The 22,229-nt window shown below is 41.4% G+C and overlaps 2 protein-coding genes across 2 annotated transcripts in view; one reads left to right on the top strand and one right to left on the bottom strand.

Moving 5' to 3' along the window:
* LOC125766944 (uncharacterized) overlaps positions 1–22,229 on the top strand; it is a 215,441-nt gene that overhangs the window by 103,105 nt on the left and 90,107 nt on the right. The gene's annotated exons all lie outside the window — the stretch shown is intronic.
* Positions 7,314–10,422, bottom strand: LOC125767072 (uncharacterized). Its single transcript, XM_049433322.1, has 2 exons — positions 8,339–10,422; positions 7,314–8,272 (listed from the first exon to the last, which is right to left on the bottom strand). The coding sequence occupies exons 1-2, from the start codon at positions 8,366–8,368 to the stop codon at positions 7,430–7,432; spliced, it is 873 nt and encodes a 290-aa protein (XP_049289279.1). The 5' UTR covers positions 8,369–10,422; the 3' UTR covers positions 7,314–7,429.

The raw sequence follows: 22,229 nt of genomic DNA, 5'->3' as shown, positions 1-22,229 counted from the left end.
TCAATTGGGAAACACAATTTTCTCAAGTTCGACTAAACAGAACAGATTTCAGAAACACTTCAAACACCCACTTACTACACGGTATACACTCTCTCTTCTTGGAAAAACGATCTCTAAGGTCACGCCGGCCATTTGTGACTTAAGGTCCATTTAGTGATCGAGTGAAAGTGAACGTGAAATCGCTCTGTGAAATTCTGGCAGATGGAGATTGACATTTCAAATCAAGCGAAATCATTCAGTTAACACAAACAACGTAAACATAGCAAAAGTTTATTTCAATCGTTGGTGATACAATTGATGGATAATGGAAATTACAGACTTTTTAATACTGTGTTGGAACATTTGCCACACAACGAATAAAGAACGTTAAACAAATTGAATGAAAAAATTCTTATATTTTCATTATGGGACAGTAAAATAAAAACAAAATAACATTTATCAATTAATGTTGAATTAATTATTCATTTTAAAAATAACAAACCCCATCAATATATTTTAATACTCGCATGTGAGAATTTTTAATAATATTTTTCACGGTGAAATCCATTTCAGAATTCCCTGACTATTCTGAAAGTGAAACGGTTCTATTCAAATTATTCGCCGCAGCAAACCGGTAATTGTGAACCGCATCAATCATTTGACAGCTATTCGCTCCATGGAGATTTCCACGGTGATTTCACGGTGAAATTTAATGGTGAGCGGGGAATAACAAGGAAACATATTAAATTCAATATTTGAGTCACTTTAAAAATGCCAACATTTGGGGAATTTAATTTCCTATCTTTTGGTGTATAACACATAATATTTGGACAATTATTTTGTGAAATATGTTCAAAAAACAAAATTTCACGTTCACTTTCACCCGATCACTAAATGGACCTTTACTAGATTTATTTTTACCACGTTGCCGAAGAGTCAATCCTTGGTACGGGGGGACGCTCCAGATGGGATTTGATCTCCAGTCCTGTCGTTTGGAACCGATGTCGTTTATCGCATGCACCACCGAGACGCCCCTGGTATACACTAATGCAAAGTAAAACAAAATCAAATAAATAAAAATATAAAATAAATAGAATATCATGCGCTTAGTAGCCGTTTTAGACACTTATCCGGATTTGAACTGAGTAGCGATGAGCACGTTTCAGCAGTTTCATTGCATATACATTTTTTAACATTTTTTGTAGTTAAAATTTAAACATTGAATTAATATTAGTTTCTTTTATGATAAATACAGGTACTTGTTGTTTTAATTTCTGCATAGTTTAACTTTCCCTTGACCTTTTCCAAAGAGTTTTGCAAATGGTCTAATCATAACGACAACCGCGCACTGTCTGGCTCGTTCAATGTCACCAAAATTACGCTTGTCAGGAGCAAACTTTTTTTTTCACCGAACCCGTTTTGCATCCATTCATCCGTTGACAGTTGCAATGCATTTCCAGACAGCAACGCTGTTACCCACTTCAAATCAATCACCCCTAAGTAATGGCAACCAACTATTCGTCTGTTAACCGTGTTTGCTGTGTGTTTGACTTTGACATTCGACTTTTTCCGTACTGGTTACCCTGCCAGTCCGCTTTAACTTGCATTATCCGTCAGGCGCAGGTTAAGACCTTTAAATGGGTCAGGGAAATAAAACAACAATCCCTCCGGAATGTTTTTGAGAAAGAGAGCTGAAAACCAAAAAAAGGAAACAAAAGCTGTCCGGATGAGTCGAGCTGTACACTGGGGTGAGTTTCTTTTCGGGACAATACTATATTCTGGCAAATTGCTGTCACTGAAGCTTGCTCTTCCTTTGCGTTTCACTCGCACGGATGGACATCAATAAAATTTTGAAATATCATTTTCGAATAAGAAAAAAAACCTCGGACCACATACTCCGGCGTCAGTGACAAACGCATCAACTCACCCGGTAACGCATTGTGACAGTTGCGGAACAGCGCACCAGAAGCATCGCATATCTGTCTGATCGTCTGTCTAACTGTCCCGTGGAAATGCTGCTCCGTCACTTGCTTACCGTCGCGTCACGGTGTCTACCAACGTGTCGAGCAAGCAAGCGGGTTAGCGGGTTTTATTTCTGGCTGTCCGAGCTTCCTGCACCCAGCGTATCCCACCCGGGCTATGGGTATTTATTTTTAATTTCTCTCTCCAAAGACCCCAAAACGGCAGCTGGGGAAGCCAGGGAGCCCGGGAAAGCTGAAGCGGCGGGGGAAACGCGAGCAATTAACGTCTCCCCGGGTTCACTGCTTTACATACGGCACATCAACTTCAATTAGACGGCTGGCGGATGGAAACGAAACACTGACACATATGCGATGGTCGCCTGCTGACTTCGGTCACGTGCAGTTTAGGATGTATGGGAAGAGAGAAATGTGTGTACAGCAGCAAAGGAAAAATGCAACCAACGCGAGTAAATGACACATTCGTGTGCCACTGAGATGTAGGAGAAAAATGGGTTGAGTGATATTTGCACCGAAAAGGACAACAACAAAAACATAACCACTGCAATTGTAATGAAATGGGGAGCGAAAAATAACAACGCATAAAAACATAAATGCTTTCTTTTTCTTCCTGCCATCGGTGTAACGTACAAGCATTCTAATGAATGTTTTCTCTTAGCACATAGGAAAATATTAGCTTCGTGCATTTGTAAATGTTAGTTAGGACGGGTAGAAATCACGCAGGAATTCATGTTTTTCGTGTACATGCATTGACTTGTAATTTTTGTTTTATTTATAAATGTGATTATTTTGTAAGTAACTATCAGTAAATCGCAAGTGCTATTCTTTATTTGAAAAGTTTTGTTTATTAAACAAAGCAATACTTAAGCTTTTGATAACTTCAAAGTTATCTTAAGTGATGCGATAAAACATATTAGAAATTTCAACAATAAAATGGAACAAAAATATATCATATAAAAAATAAATACAAAATTACGATATCAAAAGAATTTCAATGTTAAACAAAGAATAATATCTGATAGTGCTAAATAAAAAGTAAAAAAGTAAAAAGGAAAATAGAAAATAGAAATAGAAGAAAAGAATCAAAAATAGAAAGAATGAACGAGCGGTTACGATGTACGACATTACTTACAAGTCACCAAAAAAGACACTAAGAAGCGAAGCACAGTTGTCCGGTGTCATTTTTATTACATGTATATCCCATCGGAGCTTCGTAGTATGGAGGAATTGCGAGTTCAAACTGTCTTCAGTTGTTTAATTTTCACGTGGACAGCTTTTTCTTCGCTCACGAGAATAAATAGCCAACTGCCATTTGGCCTTAAATTGTTGCCTTAAATTTATAAAATATAAATCAATCATTCTGTCTAGTGTTTCCTATCACGGAACAAATTCTTTATTGTTCTTGCAGATTCTTCATAAATGATAAACTTGTATCGAAATTCGTTGTTCTAAGTGGATAGATCGTAATTCAAAACAATACTTTCATGCTTAAAGCTCTTCTAAAGTAATATAATCTTACCTTTCCACCGTCGGATCTACAATATCAGAAAAAATTCTTTCAAATCAATGTTTTTAGTAGCCAAGCATGCCCGGCCATGTCGTGAAGAATAGAGTTCCGTCCTAACCAAAACGTGGTGGAGCGTGGTGATGATGGGTGGTGCAGGCGTTCGCTCACTTTCACATCGTGTCCACTCCCGGGAAATGGATCAGATCGGCTTTCGAATCATCGACAGCGTCCTAAGGGAAACTGGGAAGAGTGGAAAAAAATGGAATTTTGCATCCCTATGAACATTTACCACCAAGTAGGCTCATTGACAGCTCGCTTTCCCACTGGGTCGTAACGTACCACACATACCCACACACACACCCTCCACGCCGCTGGAATGCCATTCCGCGTTGTTCACTCTGTCTGACCTCGAGAGGAAGGAAGGAACTGCTGAGATGTGTCCGTTTGTCGTTTCGTTGCATGCTTTGCCTGTCGCTTGCAGTGATATTTATTTTTGCATGAAATAAAAATAAACCACATTGATGGTTGCGCAGAAAAATGACTCCCGAAGCAGCAGCAAAAGTCGCAAGGGAAGGTAGGTAGGCACGTGGAAAAGGAACGGATGAAAATCACGAACTTCCTGCACAAAGCTAGGAAAAACAGCACCCGATAAGAGAGAAGGAGAGAAAGAGAAATATAAAAAAAATCAACAAAACTACACGGTTTTGCTCCCGAAGGTCCAAACGTGAGGGAACCGAAGAAATTTTCGAATTTATTTGCATTTTGCTCTGATTATTAGCCTTTCTTAGCTGGGGTGCGGAGTATGGAGGAGGGTGGTGGGACTCTTTCGCCTCATTCCATATTTCACCCCGTTTATGATGAACCCGTAAGCAGGGAGAGTCGAGCAGACATACTCGATCCTAGACCCCGAAGCGCGTATCCCGGGAAATGTAAGTGTCGATCGTTTGGAGTTTGTTTAAGAACCTCCAGAGGCCCCGAAAAGGTTGGGAGGATGGGAAACAAGACCGACGTAGAAACCCGGGTTCGGCCACGAACCGACCACCCACAGGCCTTCTTCACCGTCAAGGGTTGCAAGATTGTAAAGCATGGGGGGGCGTTTTTTGTCCTTTGTTTTCGCGAATAGTGCACTCTCGCGCCGTTTGTTGTTGGCTTTGCGCCTAATGCACACATGTACTTGAACCATTCCAAAAAGGCGAAAACTCTTTTACTCTTCAAATGGTGTTTTGGGTAGGGTGGAGAGAGGAAAGAGGGGAAGCTGGCCGGTTCCCCAACACACACACACACACACACACACACACACACACACACACACACACACATACGCACGCGCGGTGCGAGGTGTCTCATTTTTTCCAGAGCATGGCAGGGCGGGAAATGAAAAATCGTGAGCACCGTTGAAAAGGCCATCACCAAACGTCATCTGTAAATGGGTCGTAGCTTGTTAGCGAGGTTATGATCGGCTGGAGCGCTTTTGTTTTTGTTGTGAGTTTATTTTTTCTTCTACCCCCTTAACGGCCGTGTGTCGTTTTTGCAAAAAACCAAACCTAACGGGCCGATAGGTTATATGGGCTTTCAGGCTTGTGATGAAAAGAACGATGTGGAAAAGTCGAGCATTCGGTCGCGAAGTGCTGCACGTGTCTGTGACTCCCTCTGTTGAGGGTTGAGGGCGCGTCTTGGCGTGTGGCGTATTGTTTTGTGTCCTGTTAGTGGGAAGGACGCTTGGCATTGGAGAGCAAAGCAGCAGCAGGGAAAAAAAACCATTAATTTCAAATATGAACCCTCTGAACTCCACGTTGATAAGGTCGCAGAAAGGAGTGATTTTTTATATTTTTAGAACCAAAGTTCTGCATCCCTATCACTCTAAGGGGTGCTTTCGACGAGGTTTCCTAGGTTATACCCTAGAAAGAAAAGCTCTTTTACGTGAACAAAAAAGCCATCGTTACTGCACAATGTTGACTGCAGTCCAAAGCGCTCCCATTGGCAAGCGAACTAATCAGATGGTTGGTTTGATGCAGTTAGCACCATTTGTTTGCATTTTGCTAAGTGGTTTCGCTAGTAGTAATGAGCTGTGTAGTTTTTGTTTTTGCATTTTTTGTGGTAATTTTATTCTTGCCTTTGATGAATTTTCCCTTTCAACAGATTTTTTTAAATTTGTGATTTCATGCGTAATTTTTTTCTTATTTTAAAGCTTGAGCATTGACTTTCCTTCAAGAGCTGTGAGGTTGTGGGTAGAATACTTTTCTCTCTTTAATAAGAAGCTTAAATAGATTATTAAATTTTAAATGTACAAAATGGTTAAAAACGAAGAAAAAATCTTATTCTTTTCATTTATTAATTTTCTAAATATTGAGAGTCGTGCTCATCAGATGCAATATATTCCAGGATCGAGTTATTAAGATAATAGAATTGTAATTTAGTGTTACCTTCATTTCAATGACATACCACCTGTCCGTGGTATGTTTTGCACTTGGAAATCTTATTAAGACTTAATATAATAAACCTCTCGGCTTGAAACTTTAAGAATGGCTAGAAAAACATGTATTGTATAACAATTTAATGACCTACCCAGGTTGGTGGTTGTAGAAGAAAGGGTGTATTTTTAGTCATTGAAACAAAGGTTAAGGAAACGTGAATCAAGGTTTACTAACGGATTAATATTGACATCAGTGATTGATAAAACAATTCTACGCGTTCCACGCGAATAAAAAAAATAATAAAAAAAAACATGGAAATAGAAATTACAGAAGTGCTAGTTTACATCAAATAAATAAATATATCTATTTGAATACCAATTGGTTAAGAGCATTAAGACACATATTTGAAGCTCTTGTTTCATAACATCCTCACATCTTCACCTTCCCTACTACTTACTAGAATAAAATCTGCCCAAAGCATAGCATCCAACAAAACTGTGAGACTTTGAACATCCTTCACACATCCATCGAACAAAGTCCCGTTCGGTTCATCTTCAATTCGCGCATCGTCCCGGTGCTTTCCATTCAACGTTCGAACCACTCGCAAACAATACAAAACAACAGTAACGGTAGCCCTAACAATGGTGTAACATCATCTTCCCTTACATAATCGCCACTGGATCGAACCCTTTCGAGAAACATTGGCCACAGTCTGTTAAATTACCATCTCTCGCTGCTCACCCACAAAGTGTTATAATAATAATGCATATATTGTAGCACGGATCATCCGCAAACAAATGATGATCCACGATTTCCACAGCACTGGTGCAAAAGAGTTGGGCTTTTGAAGTGAAGAACCGAATGCATTATGTTCACACAAACATGGCGCTCTTCCCTGAACACAGATCCGTCAAATTTCTTGGTCCCGGACTTCGGTAGATTCAATGTACTGACAGTGGTTTGAGCTTTAACCGCCAGATACTGCTTCCATCATTTGTTCGAGCACGGTTTTCAATCACGTGACCGCACGCACTAAAATGATCTGATGGATGTGTTTACGATGCACGTTGGCGGATCTGGATTTTATGCGGACGCAAGTACGTCGCGCATTTTGCCCGAATCATTCAGTTTTGGGACAATGTCCGTAAGGTAGCGGAGCAAAGCACAACTGATGGAGTCGTTTGTGGTTACGGTGGGAATCCAGTGGGAAGATTAAACTGTACCGTCCTTTCACTCGGTGAAGGGTTGCAGCATCCAGTGTCTGATGGATGGTCCATCAGTTTTCACGTGGATTGCACTAGAACGAGACGAGCTTGCCACAATGCAACTTATTGTGTATGTGCTTTTTCGTATTGGATTATGATATTAGCCCTTGCGTATCGTTTTTTTTAGAATGTAATGTAATAATTTATATTTTGAGCCATTTCTTCAAAATTTGAAGTCTTAAATCATATAAAAAATTGTATTAAATTACAAGCAATATCATTTTATCCATTTTATCCAATAATTTTCATTAACAATGTCGCAAGGAAACTTTTTCCCATTTAAAATCATCCCCCTGCAGTTTGTGGCTTTAAAGTTGCACACTTTAACGCAACAAAGTTTCCTTGGTGCCTGGAGCTTTTACCAATTTTGTCCCGATGCTTCCATGTCGCCGCTTTTGTGTTACGCTCAATTTGTCGAAAATCAATCATCGGCCGCTCGTCGTCAGATGGTTGCACGCGAAGGCATCCGGTGCGGATGGCATGCGATGCAGGGAGCGGGCGCACTTTAACTTGCATAATTGGCCTATCGACGACGGAACTCGAAGTTTCGCCATAACTTTCGTACTCTTCCGACACAGTTTGTTCAATCGTTCGGAAAGCGAATAATGTCGACGGATTCGTCCAGCTTGCTGCCGACCCGGGGGAGAAATGCAATCGAACGTTCGTACGGTCGGATTGATCGTCATCGTTGTCGCTGAAGGACAGAAGCGATTCGTTGGAATATGCTAAATTGTCCTCCACGTCAGCGGGGAGTTCGAGTGCTGAATGTGTATCGGCCGATGGGTCGTAGCTGGTAAAAGAAATTTCCGATTCAACATATTGGATCTCCGAAACAGATGGAGCTTCCTGCTTCACTTGTTGCATTTCACTGCCCACAGTGGATGGCCGGTCGGGTTCACCGGAAGGTGTCGGTGTGGTTGAAAGATTTTTCATTATTTTATCAATCTCGTCCACTGTCAGCTTTCGGTGGGAAATTTTTAACTGTGATACGTTCAGAGTGCAGCATTCATTATTGGCATCCAACTTTTGATCACATCCTCCAAAGTCAGTGTCTTCCGATGAGCTGAGAATGCTGGACGCATTGCGTATGTTTTTGATGATTCGGTGCAGCTTTTCTGCTGTTAGGCGCTGCAATGTGAATGAAAACGATAAAGAAAAAGTGTTATTATGTTGAATAAAATGCTTTAAACTCACATCGGATGTTTTAGATTTGGAGGCAATCATGCTTAGAAGTCAAAACTCAAAATGAGTTGCTTCGATTTGTATCGACTGAATTACGATTTTTTAAAAAGTTATTTGAATCATCGTAGTAGTCAAAATTAATATTCAAATAAATGAGTTGTATCTGTAGTTTATAAATAAATAATTAAATTTGTTACGTTACCCATTGCAGCGTTTTATAATTTCGCAATCAATTCCTCAATGCTTCCCAAGAATTCTTAAGTCTTTCTTTCTCTTGAATATTTTCAATACACATGTCACACCTTCTATGCTACTCTTTAATTATTGCACCATTTCACCATCATCGCCGTCCATCATTTATTCCAAAGCACTCCAAATCATGAACCCCAAAAAAAGAGTCCAACCAGCATTCAAATTACATTACGGTTGACCGCACAGCAAATTTATTCATGAGCGAATTCATTGATATATCACCCAAAATGGCACGATGCTCTCCTCGACGGCTACGCTTCCATCTTGTAAACCACAGAATTTTCCACATTGTTGACAGCATTTCCGGTTGTCGGATGCTGCCTAGCGCGGCCGAACCAACACGGGTGTGCATCAATTATCTCTGGAGCTCATCTTGGTCCAGTTTGCCCAATGGAAAAAGGATAAACTACGTCCGAGAGTAGAGGAAGGGAGAGATAGGGAGAAGGTCGAGAGCTGTAAATCAAACAACATCTTGACAACACTTTAATGACCAATTTCGGGCAAACCGACCGACCGTTCCACTCGGCTGTGCCGAACTGCAGCAACGAAGGATCTCAACTCGCTATGGTTCTTTGGCACCATCGTCACCGTAGTTTAGCTGGAACAACTTCTTAATTTCCTTCTGCAATAGGGGAGGGCGATGGAGATATGGTTGGCAGCAGCAGCAGCAGCAGCAGTACCATTTGCATTAAATTTTATGATGCCAACGGTGCTTTATGGTTACACGTTGCTGTTGGATGTTGTAAGCTTTTCCCGCTCATTCGCATCTTGAGTTGTGGTTCATCTTAAAATAATAAAAACTCAGAACCCCCTCCCTTCCACCCATTCATTCTCTTTTGGTCGACGGAGGGGATACGACAGATTTTGGTGCCTGTAGCTTTTTCCCCCTCGCAGGGAGACAAGATGAGATGAGATTGATAGTGGCAGTAGCAGCACTAAAATGGATGGAACTTGCTGAGTGTTTGCTGAAATTTTTGGCTAAGCTTGAGGAAAGCTGCAAATGAATTCTGAACAGTTGCCACACAGAAAGAGTATCCTTTCGTACGATGGTAAAATATTTTTGTCGAAGGCGAACATAAACAATGCAAGTCGCGTACGACACGACTCTTGTGGCGACGAGGGAACGAACAAACGAGCCTGAGGACATGAAATCTGGTCAAAAAGATTAACGACAGCGAACATTAAAGCGTCACACCAGACACGAGCATCTTGATTTGTGATGCTTTATAGATTTAGATGGTTTCTTATTGAAATTTTTAATGGACATAAAAAAAAAGTTTTCTAATTAATTTATAAGTACCTACATATGATAAACGAGAATTCCGAATAATGATTTGTGGTGGATACATAATTTAGTTTAATTAACATTTAAAAAAGTCTTTTTTCGCAAAGCTACATTTTCCTCCATGAGTTTGAGATGGCACTCTTCTCCAATTTCCCTAATTAATTTCACAAAGAGCTGCTATTACTAGCTGTTACAACTCCCCTTAATCCTTTGCTCCTTATTCTCACGCAGCCTGTATAATTAATGGCGATACACACTGAATACACGGGAGCTACGGGCAAACTTCATTAGCGATAGGTTTATCTAGTTCTTTTGCACCCAAGACTTGGTACATTGTTTTGCAATTATTCCGATCACAGTTCGAACCAAAACCGTCTCATGCCTGCAAGTGTGTGTGCACGGGGCCACATCTTCTGGAAGGTCTTTCTTGTAGAAAAGGTGAATTTGAGGCATTCTTTTTCGAAGGAATAGAACACACACTCCGCTTCCTTCACCCAGTAGGTGAGAGAGGACATCAGCAACTGAGCATCATATGGCAAAACCTATATGATAGAGATTCGTGTAGAAATAGAAATATAAAACCATTACAAGAGGATGCCTGTACCCGGTCGAGTGCACCCGGTAGGGTACCTTCCATTTACGGTGGATTCTTCAGCGCGTGACCATGAAGAAGACCGTTGAAGATTTCTTCCCTCGACAAACGGTCGGCAGAGACTCGGTGAAGAAGCTCCCATGACACGCTACGGTTACCTCCTGCAACTTGGCCCAGTTGGTCAATGTCATCCTGGTCGTCGTCACCATCGTTGTCGCCATCTTGCACCATCGTTAAATTGGCGTTTACTAGCGAGAGCAAGAGAAAGAGAGAGACAAATCTATGCATGTCCCGACTTTGGTTCCCGAGCCGTGAAGTTGAAGTCGTAGATAAGAATTCACCGATTACCAATGCATTTTCGTGTCGCACTGTAAGGTGCGAGAGGTGGCAAGTAAGAGAAGTTGTGTGTAAGACACGTCGGCTGGAAAAGTCATGCTTCTTTTACTATGAATCTTTGGATCTTTGGAGCGTACCTGAGGTCTTCGGAAAGAGCAGCTTTAATAGATGCTGTACGCCTTTAACTAGACAACAACGAGTGCGATGGGGGGCTTGCGATATCTCTGGCAGAAGGAGACCCTGGAGCATTGAATGTCCATTTGATGTTCTTTCGTATGCCCTTGTGACTTGCACTGCTTAGCACAGCGGGTTTCAACCGTCCACTCACACACAAGCAGTATCAGTGATGGCGTCAATGGCGTTGCCAATGCACACGTTCTTGAGATTTGTTCCTTCAGAGGAATGGTCAATGTCCGGTTGGTTAGATTGTTGCATGTAGGAGAATCTTTCTTCCCTTGGGACAATCCCTTCGAAGCACTCGAGCGAAGCGAAGGGGGGGGGGGGGGAGGATTGCAAATGAATGCAGATGCTCGTTACTCACGCTCGTCGACAATCAGCAGCATCACGTAGCCCAACATGGAACGCACGCTGTAACGCTGATTAGGAGATCTTTACCCGTTGCACTCGAATCGTCGTCGAACGAGCACACAGTGTTTTATTCTTCTGTGTTTTTTCTCGCTAAACCTCACTGCTAGGACACAATTAGTGGCAGCTAAAAGGGGATCCTTAGTGTAGTGTACGGTAACACGGATATTGAGCTTAACGGCACCATATATGGAATCTGTTGTGAGGTGTCTGGAAACGGGCGTATATCGACACCTGTCCAGCAGAAATAAGTTCCGTGGAGAGTCGTAATTCAATCGGTGTTTTAAAGGTATTGATACAATTCTCGTAGTATTAGTATTTTGATGGTCACTATTTGGAAATAACCAAGTTTTTTGAAAATTGGTTTTCAATTTCATGTATGCACAGCACAACTGCCACTACTCTGGAAATAACATTACACAAGCCCCAAAAACCACGGTACTACCAAAATAGAAAATGCTCGGGAATGTAACTCGAACATTTTCCAGCACAAAGTTTTCATTTCGATAAAATTGATTTTCTCACAAACATGGTTTTTCCCTGAAGGCACACACGGTAGCTCTCCAAAACCCCATCCCAAATTCCCATATTTAAACTACCATCGATCATTTTCCTTTAACCGTTTTTGTTGGAAGTTTGTTGTTTGTGTACCAAACCGCACCGCAAGCGATGGCAAAAGCAAAAACAAAGGGGAAATTGCAACGGATGGTTTGGCGTTTCCGTAGCGACTTTTTCACCGACACACACACAATCACGCAAAAAAAAGTTAAAATTTGTTTCCCCGTCACAAAAGCTTCCCATTGAGTTTCGATTCCCGTTGCTCCTGGTGACGTGTGTCCTCCAGGGGTGGTTAGATCTCGAACAACACATCGTTTCCTAATTTCCGCATCATCGGCAGTTCCCATTTCCGTTCTTCGTGTGACAACGACCCGAGACACACACGCACACATGAGAAGTCAAGAATGGAGTAGGTGTTTTTTTTCCTTCTGTATATCTTGGCGCCTCCATTGTTGAAAGTTCCGAACGATGCGGTAGTATCGTATATCGATTGATTGAATTTTTCGGCAAACGTTTCGTATACTTTGAAAGTTAAACATTTAAATCAAAAACGTTAGCATCCGTAGGCAAGTGGGTGCCGTACAACAAACTGCTTGGAGTATCTATGGCAACGGCAAGTGCGTAACGTAAGGATGAATAGGACAGACGGTCCTGTTTGTGGAAGCTTCTCCAGAAAGGATAAGAATGTCTAGAGCTACGCAAATACACACACACACACTTAACATTGGTGAATCGTAAGTAAAAGGTGTACCGGTAAAGAACTTCGTTAAAAATTGTGTACAACCCTCAATGCGTTTCACAAATCGAAGGAAAACCGGAATGTTTAAAGCATTGTTGTGCAGCACACGCGGCCTATTATCCGTTTTCTGTAGCAACTTAAGTAGAGAGCGAGGTTCTTACAGTTATGTGTGGAGTTGTGTTACCATCGTTTCTAGAAATGTAAAAATTACGAACAGACAAAAAAGGGAACAACACTATAGAGAAAAAAAATCATCAATATTCCAATAAAAGTTACGACTGGATACGGAAAGCATGATTGATTCTCAGGATAGGAAAATTCATTCATCGGTATTTGAAACCTATTCCAAAAACAATGCAAATCATTTCATTAAACAATCAGTTCTGTATTTAAACAACGTTGGTTTTGCAATATAAATTGCGCCTAATACATTCTCAGAATAGAACAAGGTTTTGTATAAAATGGGGCTAATGAAAATGATTGTAATTCATGTTTTGGTTTATATAAGTAAAAAAAAAATACAAATATTAATTAATTTTTGCACTATTAGTGTTAAACAACTTTAAGTTAAAATGATAGAAAACAAAAGTTAAAAAAAATTGAATAAAAAACATTTTTGAAAACATGTAATTTCATAGTTAATTGACGTTTAAAAAAATATTCCAAAAATCCTTGAGAAGAATAACTAAAAAAAGTTACAACAATGAAATAAAATATTGAAAACGCAAAGAAAACATTTTCTGTACCTCACATTACAGCAAAAAAAAAATGCTTTTTAAACACATCATTGGATATAAATTCCACATATTCCACTCGAATTCGAGTCCATCATGACCGTATCCTGTTCGCATTGTTTTCGTCGAATTCAATTAACTTCAACGAACATAATGTTTATTATTGTATGTGTGTGTATGTGTTTGTAGAAATATGCACTCCGTTCTTCGCCATTTTACTGTACCGTGCAGCAAATGATGAAAATAATGATTCGCGATTTTATGCCTTCCACCGTATCCCTTATTTCCGTAATTGGATGAATAATTCAATAAATATGTCATGGTTTCGAAAGAAAAGGTGGTCGGCGTCGGTGCACCGGCACAGTGTCCTTGCCTTCGGGAAGTGAAACCGTTCCGGAATGTGTTGAGTGGGATTTGTTTTAATGCGATGCTGCTTGCAAACGGTTTTTTTTTGGATAGTCGGCGCGTGGTCGACACTTTCCTTTTCGTTGATAATTTGCAATAAGTTCTGATGTAAATTTCTACATTTTATTTCGTGCTTTTTCTTCCTTCCTTTCGTTTATCATCCAGAATGGTTCGGTAGGGCAAAACAAGGGAAGGTAATGTGATTTATTGACGTAGGTTATGAAATTATTCCACATTTTTCTCACCAAAGGAGGTTGCGGGGGCTTTTTTTTATTGCCATGATTGACTCGCGACATAGCAAAACTGTGATCAACAATGCGCCGTCGAGACTATGTAGGCCTGGGCGCAATTTATGCTTCAACCGGTGCATATAATACGCCGAAGGGCACGACGTCATCTCCCGTGCTTCACACTGTGGCCCTTCTTGATTCAGTACCGGATGGAGCTACTTTCGCTTTCGATCCACACTGTCCGATGGAAGTGTGAGACGGTCAGTGATTTTGAGATAGAGAGAGAGAGAGAGAGATCGAGAAAAAAAACACAAGAAACAACACCCCAAAAACTGTGAGGTTTCGCGATTTGGGCGACATGATTTTGCTTTTGGCCCAGCTTTCTGAATTTGGTTGGTCGTACATTTTTTGACACCGATCGGAATGCAGTTTTCGATCAGCACACAATGTGAAGGAATGGGGGGGTGAAATAAAAGAAAAAGAAAAACCGGACCCATTTGCGTGCCTCACCCACCCACAGGGTTGACCACAGCGTGCGGGATTAATCGTGCAGCATGCAACCAACCCGCCACATGGTTCGGCACAAGAAATGGTTGGGTTGGGCCACAAAAATGCATACCTAGGAGACATCGGATTTCACACCACCCTCCGTCTGCCGGTGACCGCAGGGTGGTGCCGCCTCATAACCGGTGGCAGAGTGTGTTTAATTAAATCTTTGATTGATCCCATGCTAAGTAGGTTTTATGATCGTCCATGCTTGCGGCAGCACTTACTGATATCACCTCCAGGTTAAACCATAAGGCACGCGATCTCCCCCAAAAGTCAGGGTGTATGCGGGGGGCTTGCGAAAAGAACAGAAGATCAGTGCTCCACAGCACGCGGGCAGTAGTAATACCGGTTCATTATTCAATGTATTTACGGCACTCATAATCTTGGCCGGTCGCTTTAGTAGACGGTGGTAATGATAAAACTCTGAAGAAAAAAACCCAGTAAATGCAATGTTATGGTATCGTAAAGTTTCAAGCTTTTGATAGACCTGAATGGTGTATTTTGTTCCGGTTTATTTTACTTTATACTGACGCCATACCCATGTTTGGTGGGTTTGTTTTTTTTTTGTTGGTTTCTTTGCCTTTACTCTGCAAAATTCCAATCCAAACTAGTTATTTTGCTTACATCATTTTGTTGGCATGTTTTTACACCATAACGATGGTCAGCTTTGGTAACAACTGTCGTGTTAATCGTTTTACTGTGTTTTTTTTATAATAAACTAATAATTTAGGTGTTGTTTCTTTGGGGGGAAGTATTTGTTTCCATTTCATTTTGTTTTCAAGTATGCTCAGGTATATTTCTTTCGTTGTGTGATGTGAGGTCGAGGGGTGTTTCAATTATATCAATCAAATTTTCTACATTGAAAAGTAAGATAAAAAACATAAATATAAAAGTGAAAACTACATCAGAGCTTTCCAGTTCAAACGAGGATTTTGGGTTAATTTTTGAATTCCTTTCAAGTAGAACTGGAAAATGCTGAAGAAGATATGATATTCATCCCACATCATGAATCTATAATTTAACTTTGTCAATCTTTTTATAAACTTTGATTAAATCCAAACCTTTGTAGACATAACAAATAAATTATTTTATTTTTGCAAATGTGTGGCTTGAGGGCTATGGCTGAGGAAATTTCCAAGAATTCCAATCCATAGATATTCAAGAGTAATTTTGAATGAGTCTAAAGTCAAACAGCTCCAGCATGTCCATTATGGAAATCGTACCGGATGTTGCTGTTAGCCCTTAAAAAATTCACAGCTTTTCAAAATTTAATTAAACCAAACCCAATCCAACTCTAACGACTTACATATCGCCTGCTTTACAGTTTTCTTTATCCACATTTAATCCATTTCCACACATATGCATTGAATTATTCAAATGCAATAAATTTGCTAAAAGGATCTATTGACACTTAATTCCCGGGACACACTGACGTGTTCCAGTTTTGCATTTCGATGCACGGGGACACCATTGTGATGCAATGCGCCCAGTGTCACCTATTCGCCAATTCGCCCAACAATAAAACACCTCCATTCGTCACATTTCAAACCGACGTTTGGCGTTTGCCGCGAATGGTGGTCGCGGGTTTTTTGCTGTTGTTGTTGTTGTTGTTTGTTACGGATATATAAAGTGTCCGGTCAGTATAACGTCGGTTTTACCATTTCGGGTGCAAGGTAATTCAATCGCATAATTGATTATAGTCCAACCGACGGTGACAGATGGAGCACCGCGGTATGAGCCGGTAAGGTTTACAGACACACGCGTAGAGGCAAGAGTTGAGTCACCACCAGGCTAATTGAGTCATCGGGGACTCCAATGGAAGGTAATGGTGTGCCTGAAGTATGATAACGAATGGACCTCGGCAGAATTGGTCCCCAAATGACTAGAACGAATCGATTCTTGTAACAATAAAATGGTGCTCGATCGATGACAAATATAAATCACTTCACAGTATTCTATTCTATCATGCGAGGTAGGAAATGTATTTTTTACCTCTCTCTCTCTCTCTCACTCTCACCCTAGTGTTCTCTAGAGACTAATGTGTCTGCAGATCATTGAAACCATTCTGTTGCGGTGTCCTTCAAATGCACTGGAATGGCGAACTGCATTGGTTGATTATGTGCCTACTCCCCGGGCCGGGCATTAAATATGTCACTTATCAAGCACCTCTTTCAAGCATCATAAAGTACCTTTCAACACACTTCTAACCTACATTAATGTCTGCACCAAAGCGACTACAAAGCGTTCCATATTCCAATCCTACGCAACACACACGCCACATTCACTTTCAATCGTACACGAAAAGGAACGAAGGCGTGTGTGCGTAGCGAAAGCGAAGGGAAAATGTTTATTTTCATCCACCTTTTCCACATGGCGGCGTACGTGGAAGATGGTCGTACACGGTCTTAAAGCCACTCGCGCAATGATGGAACAGTGGTTCACGAGGTACCCACCAATATCGTACATCTCAAAAAGGATATGACGACTAACTTTCGCACCAAGATACTTTACGTAGCTTGAGAATGGGTGCTCTGTTCCGTGAAACATCGCGCAAGGGAAGTGATCAAATTACTGCTAAGAAACTCTCATCTACTACCCAAGGAGACAAAGCTAACCAGAGGGTCTGGGCTGTGAGTTGGAGGGGACGCATTATAGTTCCACCAAACGGATTGATGGATTATGGCGCTCTCGAGTGCCGATTTTGCATTATAAATGCAAATTTCGAAGCGTTTCCATAATTCTCCGACTCACACCCGAGCGAGGAGTATGTGTCTGTGTGTATCCTTGGCAGAAGGAGACCCACCAGGGGAGCAACACCGGTTCGTCGCGATCCGGGCGCCAGCTGCCTGGTGGAGAACAATATATTCAAACATGCTAATGAAGCGTCTAAAGCATACGGTCGTGTTTCGTGCACCTTCAGGGCTGATAATGCTTCGGGAGCTGGCCAGGTTCACAATTAGGATTGGAGAATGGCTGTGGCACGATATCGAATGACCCATCGGGCAATTGCTGGAGGATGTCCGATTGGGTTGGGAGGCCTCTGGAGAGCGCGCGCACACACCATTAGTCCATTAGTTCCACATTTCCATAACTCGCGTGTCTGGTTGGTGGAGGGAGAATCAATCTTAGCAGATTTTATGCATAATTACACCGATCGATTACCGAATCACCACGTACCACACGAACCCGCAACTGCTAATGAAGAAGTTTAAATAAATAAGTTTTAGCCTGAGAAGACTATGTGCAGCATTGGAAATTCACCTCCAAAAGTGGAGTTCCAGTACTCGTAAATTAATGCACTTCTTATTTATGCAAGCAACTTTTTGTATCCTTTTTTTGTAAGGGAGTGGGAGGGATGTAAATTTGAAGAAAAAAAAAAACAATTTCTTTTCCCATTTTGGGCGCCACTTACCGACACCCTTGGAATTTGTTTTCTTATTGTGACGACCAACCGCGTAATGGCAAAATGAAATGCAATCTACTTTCACCGGATCTGTTTCGTCTTGTTCGATGTTTTATTTTGCCTTCTTTTTGAGGAAGATTTTATTTTGTATAAATTCCAATTTCCAATTCGCCAACTATAAGTCCAGCGTTGCCTTCCCCGGGATGTCGGGAATATCCTGGAGTATGCATCTCCCTGAACTTTACTTCTGGAGGAACTTCTGGATGCAAGAGAAAGTTAACTCCTGTTACAGTGTATAGCTCGCCAGCAAGCGTGAACACAGTTTTACCCCGTTGGCAGTGGTTAAATTTCAATTGCAGACCCATCTTTTGGGAAGGGTGCAAATCGGCCTCCATCAAATGCAAATGGGAATAATCTGACACGCACTCTTACGCTCCATTAAACACAAGACACGAACTGTTGTGTTGTCTGTGGCTTTGAAGGATTCATTAGGATCAACCCATTAGATGTGTGATGGTGTGCGATTCTTAAGGCATTAGAACTCAACGAAGCCCACGGTACTATAACCAGCGTATTATCTTTAATTATATCCTGACGTAAATCTTCCCGAGGTTTGCTTCCACTTCGTAATGCAAACGCATTACGCCTTTCCCTGTAACCCATTGGTCGGGTGTTTATGTTGTTGTATCATCGAGCGGTGAAGAGTTCATAAATTTACCAAACCACCTCTCTCTCGTCCCGCTTGTTGGACTGCGTGTCTGTGCGTGCCTTACGTTGGACAATTAATTTTAAGTTGGGATTTTCAGACAAGGCAAGTAGGTCACACAACAAACGCAACCGTTGTGTGGCAGCGTGAAATTGTGAAATTTTATCACCCGGCAAACCGAGCTATTAAAGGTACGGTTCTAGTAGATAAGATCACGGAGAAAACATGACAGTAACCGCCCTGGAAAGTGTCCTGGGAAAAAGGCACGCTCCTCTGGAAGGTCAACAAATTATTCCACGAATTTTCATCATCCTGAGCGTGTTGTTAATGCTGAATTAGAGACCTGAGATCTGGGTAACGGTTCGTTCATTTTAAGCAACCCTGATTCCCATCCCCGGGCTTGCTGTCTGCGGGTGGTCGTACGAAATAATGTGTGTAATCCTTCCACGCTGCAAAAGGATACGGTTACACACATATTACACCCGGTGTGGGGCAGAAAATCCTGGTGACCTCTTCCTGGGCAATTCTGGAGGTGACACATTTTTTTTTGTTAGTTGCGTTTGCCATGTTTGCAACTTGTCCTCCTTCTGGTACTGCCTGTAAACCATCCTGAAACGAAGGATTGATATCGCGCTCTTCGTCTTTAATGGTGTCTTTGAGAAGAGTAAACCCCACATGGGGGACATAATTTGCATGCACGGATCGTTACGTTTTTCCAGCTTAAAGGAACCAAAACTTGCAGTGGAGAAGAGGATTCTGGTGGTTGGTGCTGGTCGGTGCATGACATCGCATCGACCTATCAGCATGGGTTGATCTGTTTCTTTTCTGTTTTTTTTCTCTCCTGTGCTGGATCCCTTATCCTAGGTTTCCTTCGAGGACAACTCCATCAGCATGCCACCAGCAGAGCAGTAATTTGAAACCCACATGCAAGACCGTTCCCTGTCACTCAGCGAGCAGAACACAGAGACGGAGCCGGATCGTGTTCGGTTCGGTCCTGTGCGACTTCTTTTTCCCCAAACCGCTTTCCTCACGTTTGTATCTGCACCGTTGGACACAAGTGTCATGTGCAAGATACACCACACTGTTGATCCTGTTTTTGCTTACTTCAAAACGATAGAATGGAGGCGAAGGCAACTCCATACACACGACGCTATGGTGCTTTGTTCACCCGGAGGGTCCTTCACAGTTTTTGTACTGAATGCACCCCCTGCTGGTATGCTGGGGTAACTGTATTTATTTTCATGCGTACTTTAAACTCCTGTTGCGTTGTAAGTTTGAAAAGCTCTTGCGGGGAATGGTATTATTATATTTTCTAGTTACAGTAAAAGTCACAACAGCCATTCCTAGCCAACTTCTCCTAGGCCGAATTCTGGGAAACTCGTACACAAGTTTCTGGTGGGAAAATAATCCTCTTCATTGAAAGTTTTGCAATTCAACGAGGATCAAAAACGAGAAACGGCTTTACTACTTCTGTTCGCAAATACCTGGAAGGGCATAAAGTGTAGATTGATCTGAAAAGTCCATCCTACGCACGTGATGTAGCGCAAAAGGGGGAATTGGCAAGAAGAGTGAAAGTAACGGAGTCAAGTTATACCTCCAAAGGGAAAGATACTGTTTAGCTGCGAGCGAAAGTGCGTGTACTGGTAGTTTATCAGTTAAGGGAAGGTAAGTTATTTCTGGGAATTTAAAAAATAATTGGATGTTTCTTATTCCATAAGGAAATTTATGTGCTTTTGGGAAGATTTTTTTACCAGATGGTGGGTGGAGAATTATTTGTAAGCAGTTTTAAAACATTTTTGGATTTGAAATCAACAGTAACCTTTAGTTGATACCTCGAATTGATTCATTTGATGTGATATTTTGCATTTTTTCCGATTAAAAATGTTAAAATTGAAAATGTTATTCCCTGGAAACTGCTAAACTCCCAAATAAGAGTTATCTTTTAAACCACTAAAGGTCACTTTCATCCTCGAGCGAACTCGTGCGTGCCATTGGCCTTGGAGAAATCGTAAGCAAATCCTTAAATTCGGGCAGCGTAGTCTTTGGTGAGGTGTTTTGTTCGTTAAATGCTAACAATAGAGCTATGATTTTAGGCTGTTTAAAGTGCCCCTCACGCGATCCCTAAAGGTGGGCTAACGATCTGTCAAAGTTTCCTCTCAAAAATCGCTGCGCGTGACCGTGTGCGGTGGTCGTTGTCCGCCAGTTGAGGATGAACTATAATAATCAATCACGGGCAACTCCCGTTAGCTTCTTAATCGATCATATTAATTTACACTTCAATTGACCTTTGATGTTTTTTTTTCTCTCTCTTCCTTTTCGATTCATTCAGGTACGTAAGGAGCATGCGGTGAAGAAACTAGATAGCTCGGGGAAGGACGGATAACGTATCCGATCCAGGGTCCGATCGATGACAATCTTTCCGAGAGCCGTTGGGCGGATATTCACGCCATGTTTAGAGATTTGAGTGTGATCTTAAATTATACCTTCCTGTCGCCGGTGTAGCGTCGAAGCCGTCCCCCAGGTCGCCGACGGTTGGATGAGTGAGTCAATGATCATAATTTTCCTTGATGGTGGTGCGCACAATCTCAGTATCACGTGGTTCTTCACGGGCATCGGTGTGTGTCAATCTTCGCACTCGATCAAATACTGTCCGAGGTGCGAGGAATACACTCTCGCTACCCCCGAATGCTATCCTTCTGTGAAGGTGTGCAGTGGCATTTATATTGGTTAGCTGGCAAAAAGAGTGTGCAAAAAACTGATGAGTAGGCGCGCGTAGGGAAGCGAATACAAAAAAGGCAACGAAAAGAATGATTGAATTGTACGATCATTATCGTCATAATCATAATTATCGTCATCATCATTTCATCCTTCTGATCATCTTAAAGAGGGAGGAGCAGCATCACACCTTCACGATGGCGACGATGCTCTGGTTCGATTGACGCCCGATTGCATTGCGCCTGGCGTTCCCCGTTCAACCCCTTCCTTGGGGGGGTGGAGAGTTTTGGATCGGGATCGGAAAAGGAATTGATGGTATGATCTTGAAATCGTTAAAGTCATTACAACCGCATCGAACTTGTAACCGCTTCGATCGATCATAGGCTGTTGAACTTTGAGGCGATGAGTGTCAAACTAGTGGAGTCGCAATATGTAGCCCTAAACAGAGACAACTTAAACGCTTACTTATTTATTCAGTCATTTGGGGAGTGCAATTTTTTTCATTTTGTTTTAAATACATTTTAAGGGACGATTTCGTAGATTTATTCCAAAAACTTCTAAAAAAATAATTAGTCAAGATTTAAGAGCTCATGTTTTCCAAAAAAGTCAATCTTGTTATTGCTAGTTATTCCTTGTTAACAATGACAATATTGACATTTTCAGAGATGTGCTTGAATTTTGAAATTGGTCTGTGGTCGATGATGATTTTTAGCTTAATTAGTCTATTTTAGAAATAGAAATAGATACAGTCTGAAAGATTAATTTTTCTAATTTCAAGTCTAATACACTCGCTTACTGGAAACATGGGCTAGAT

This window comes from Anopheles funestus, chromosome 3RL, assembly GCF_943734845.2.
Source record: "Anopheles funestus chromosome 3RL, idAnoFuneDA-416_04, whole genome shotgun sequence".
Taxonomy (NCBI): domain Eukaryota; kingdom Metazoa; phylum Arthropoda; class Insecta; order Diptera; family Culicidae; genus Anopheles; species Anopheles funestus.
The sequence above is the reverse complement of the archived record's forward strand: the minus strand, read 5'-3'. Positions and strand labels throughout refer to the sequence as shown.

Coding starts and splice junctions, on each gene's coding strand:
- LOC125767072 (XM_049433322.1), bottom strand. CDS start 8,368: ATGATTGCCTCCAAATCTAAAACATCCGAT. Junction 8,273..8,338: donor CCAAATCTAAAACATCCGAT/GTGAGTTTAAAG, acceptor TTCACATTGCAG/CGCCTAACAGCAGAAAAGCT.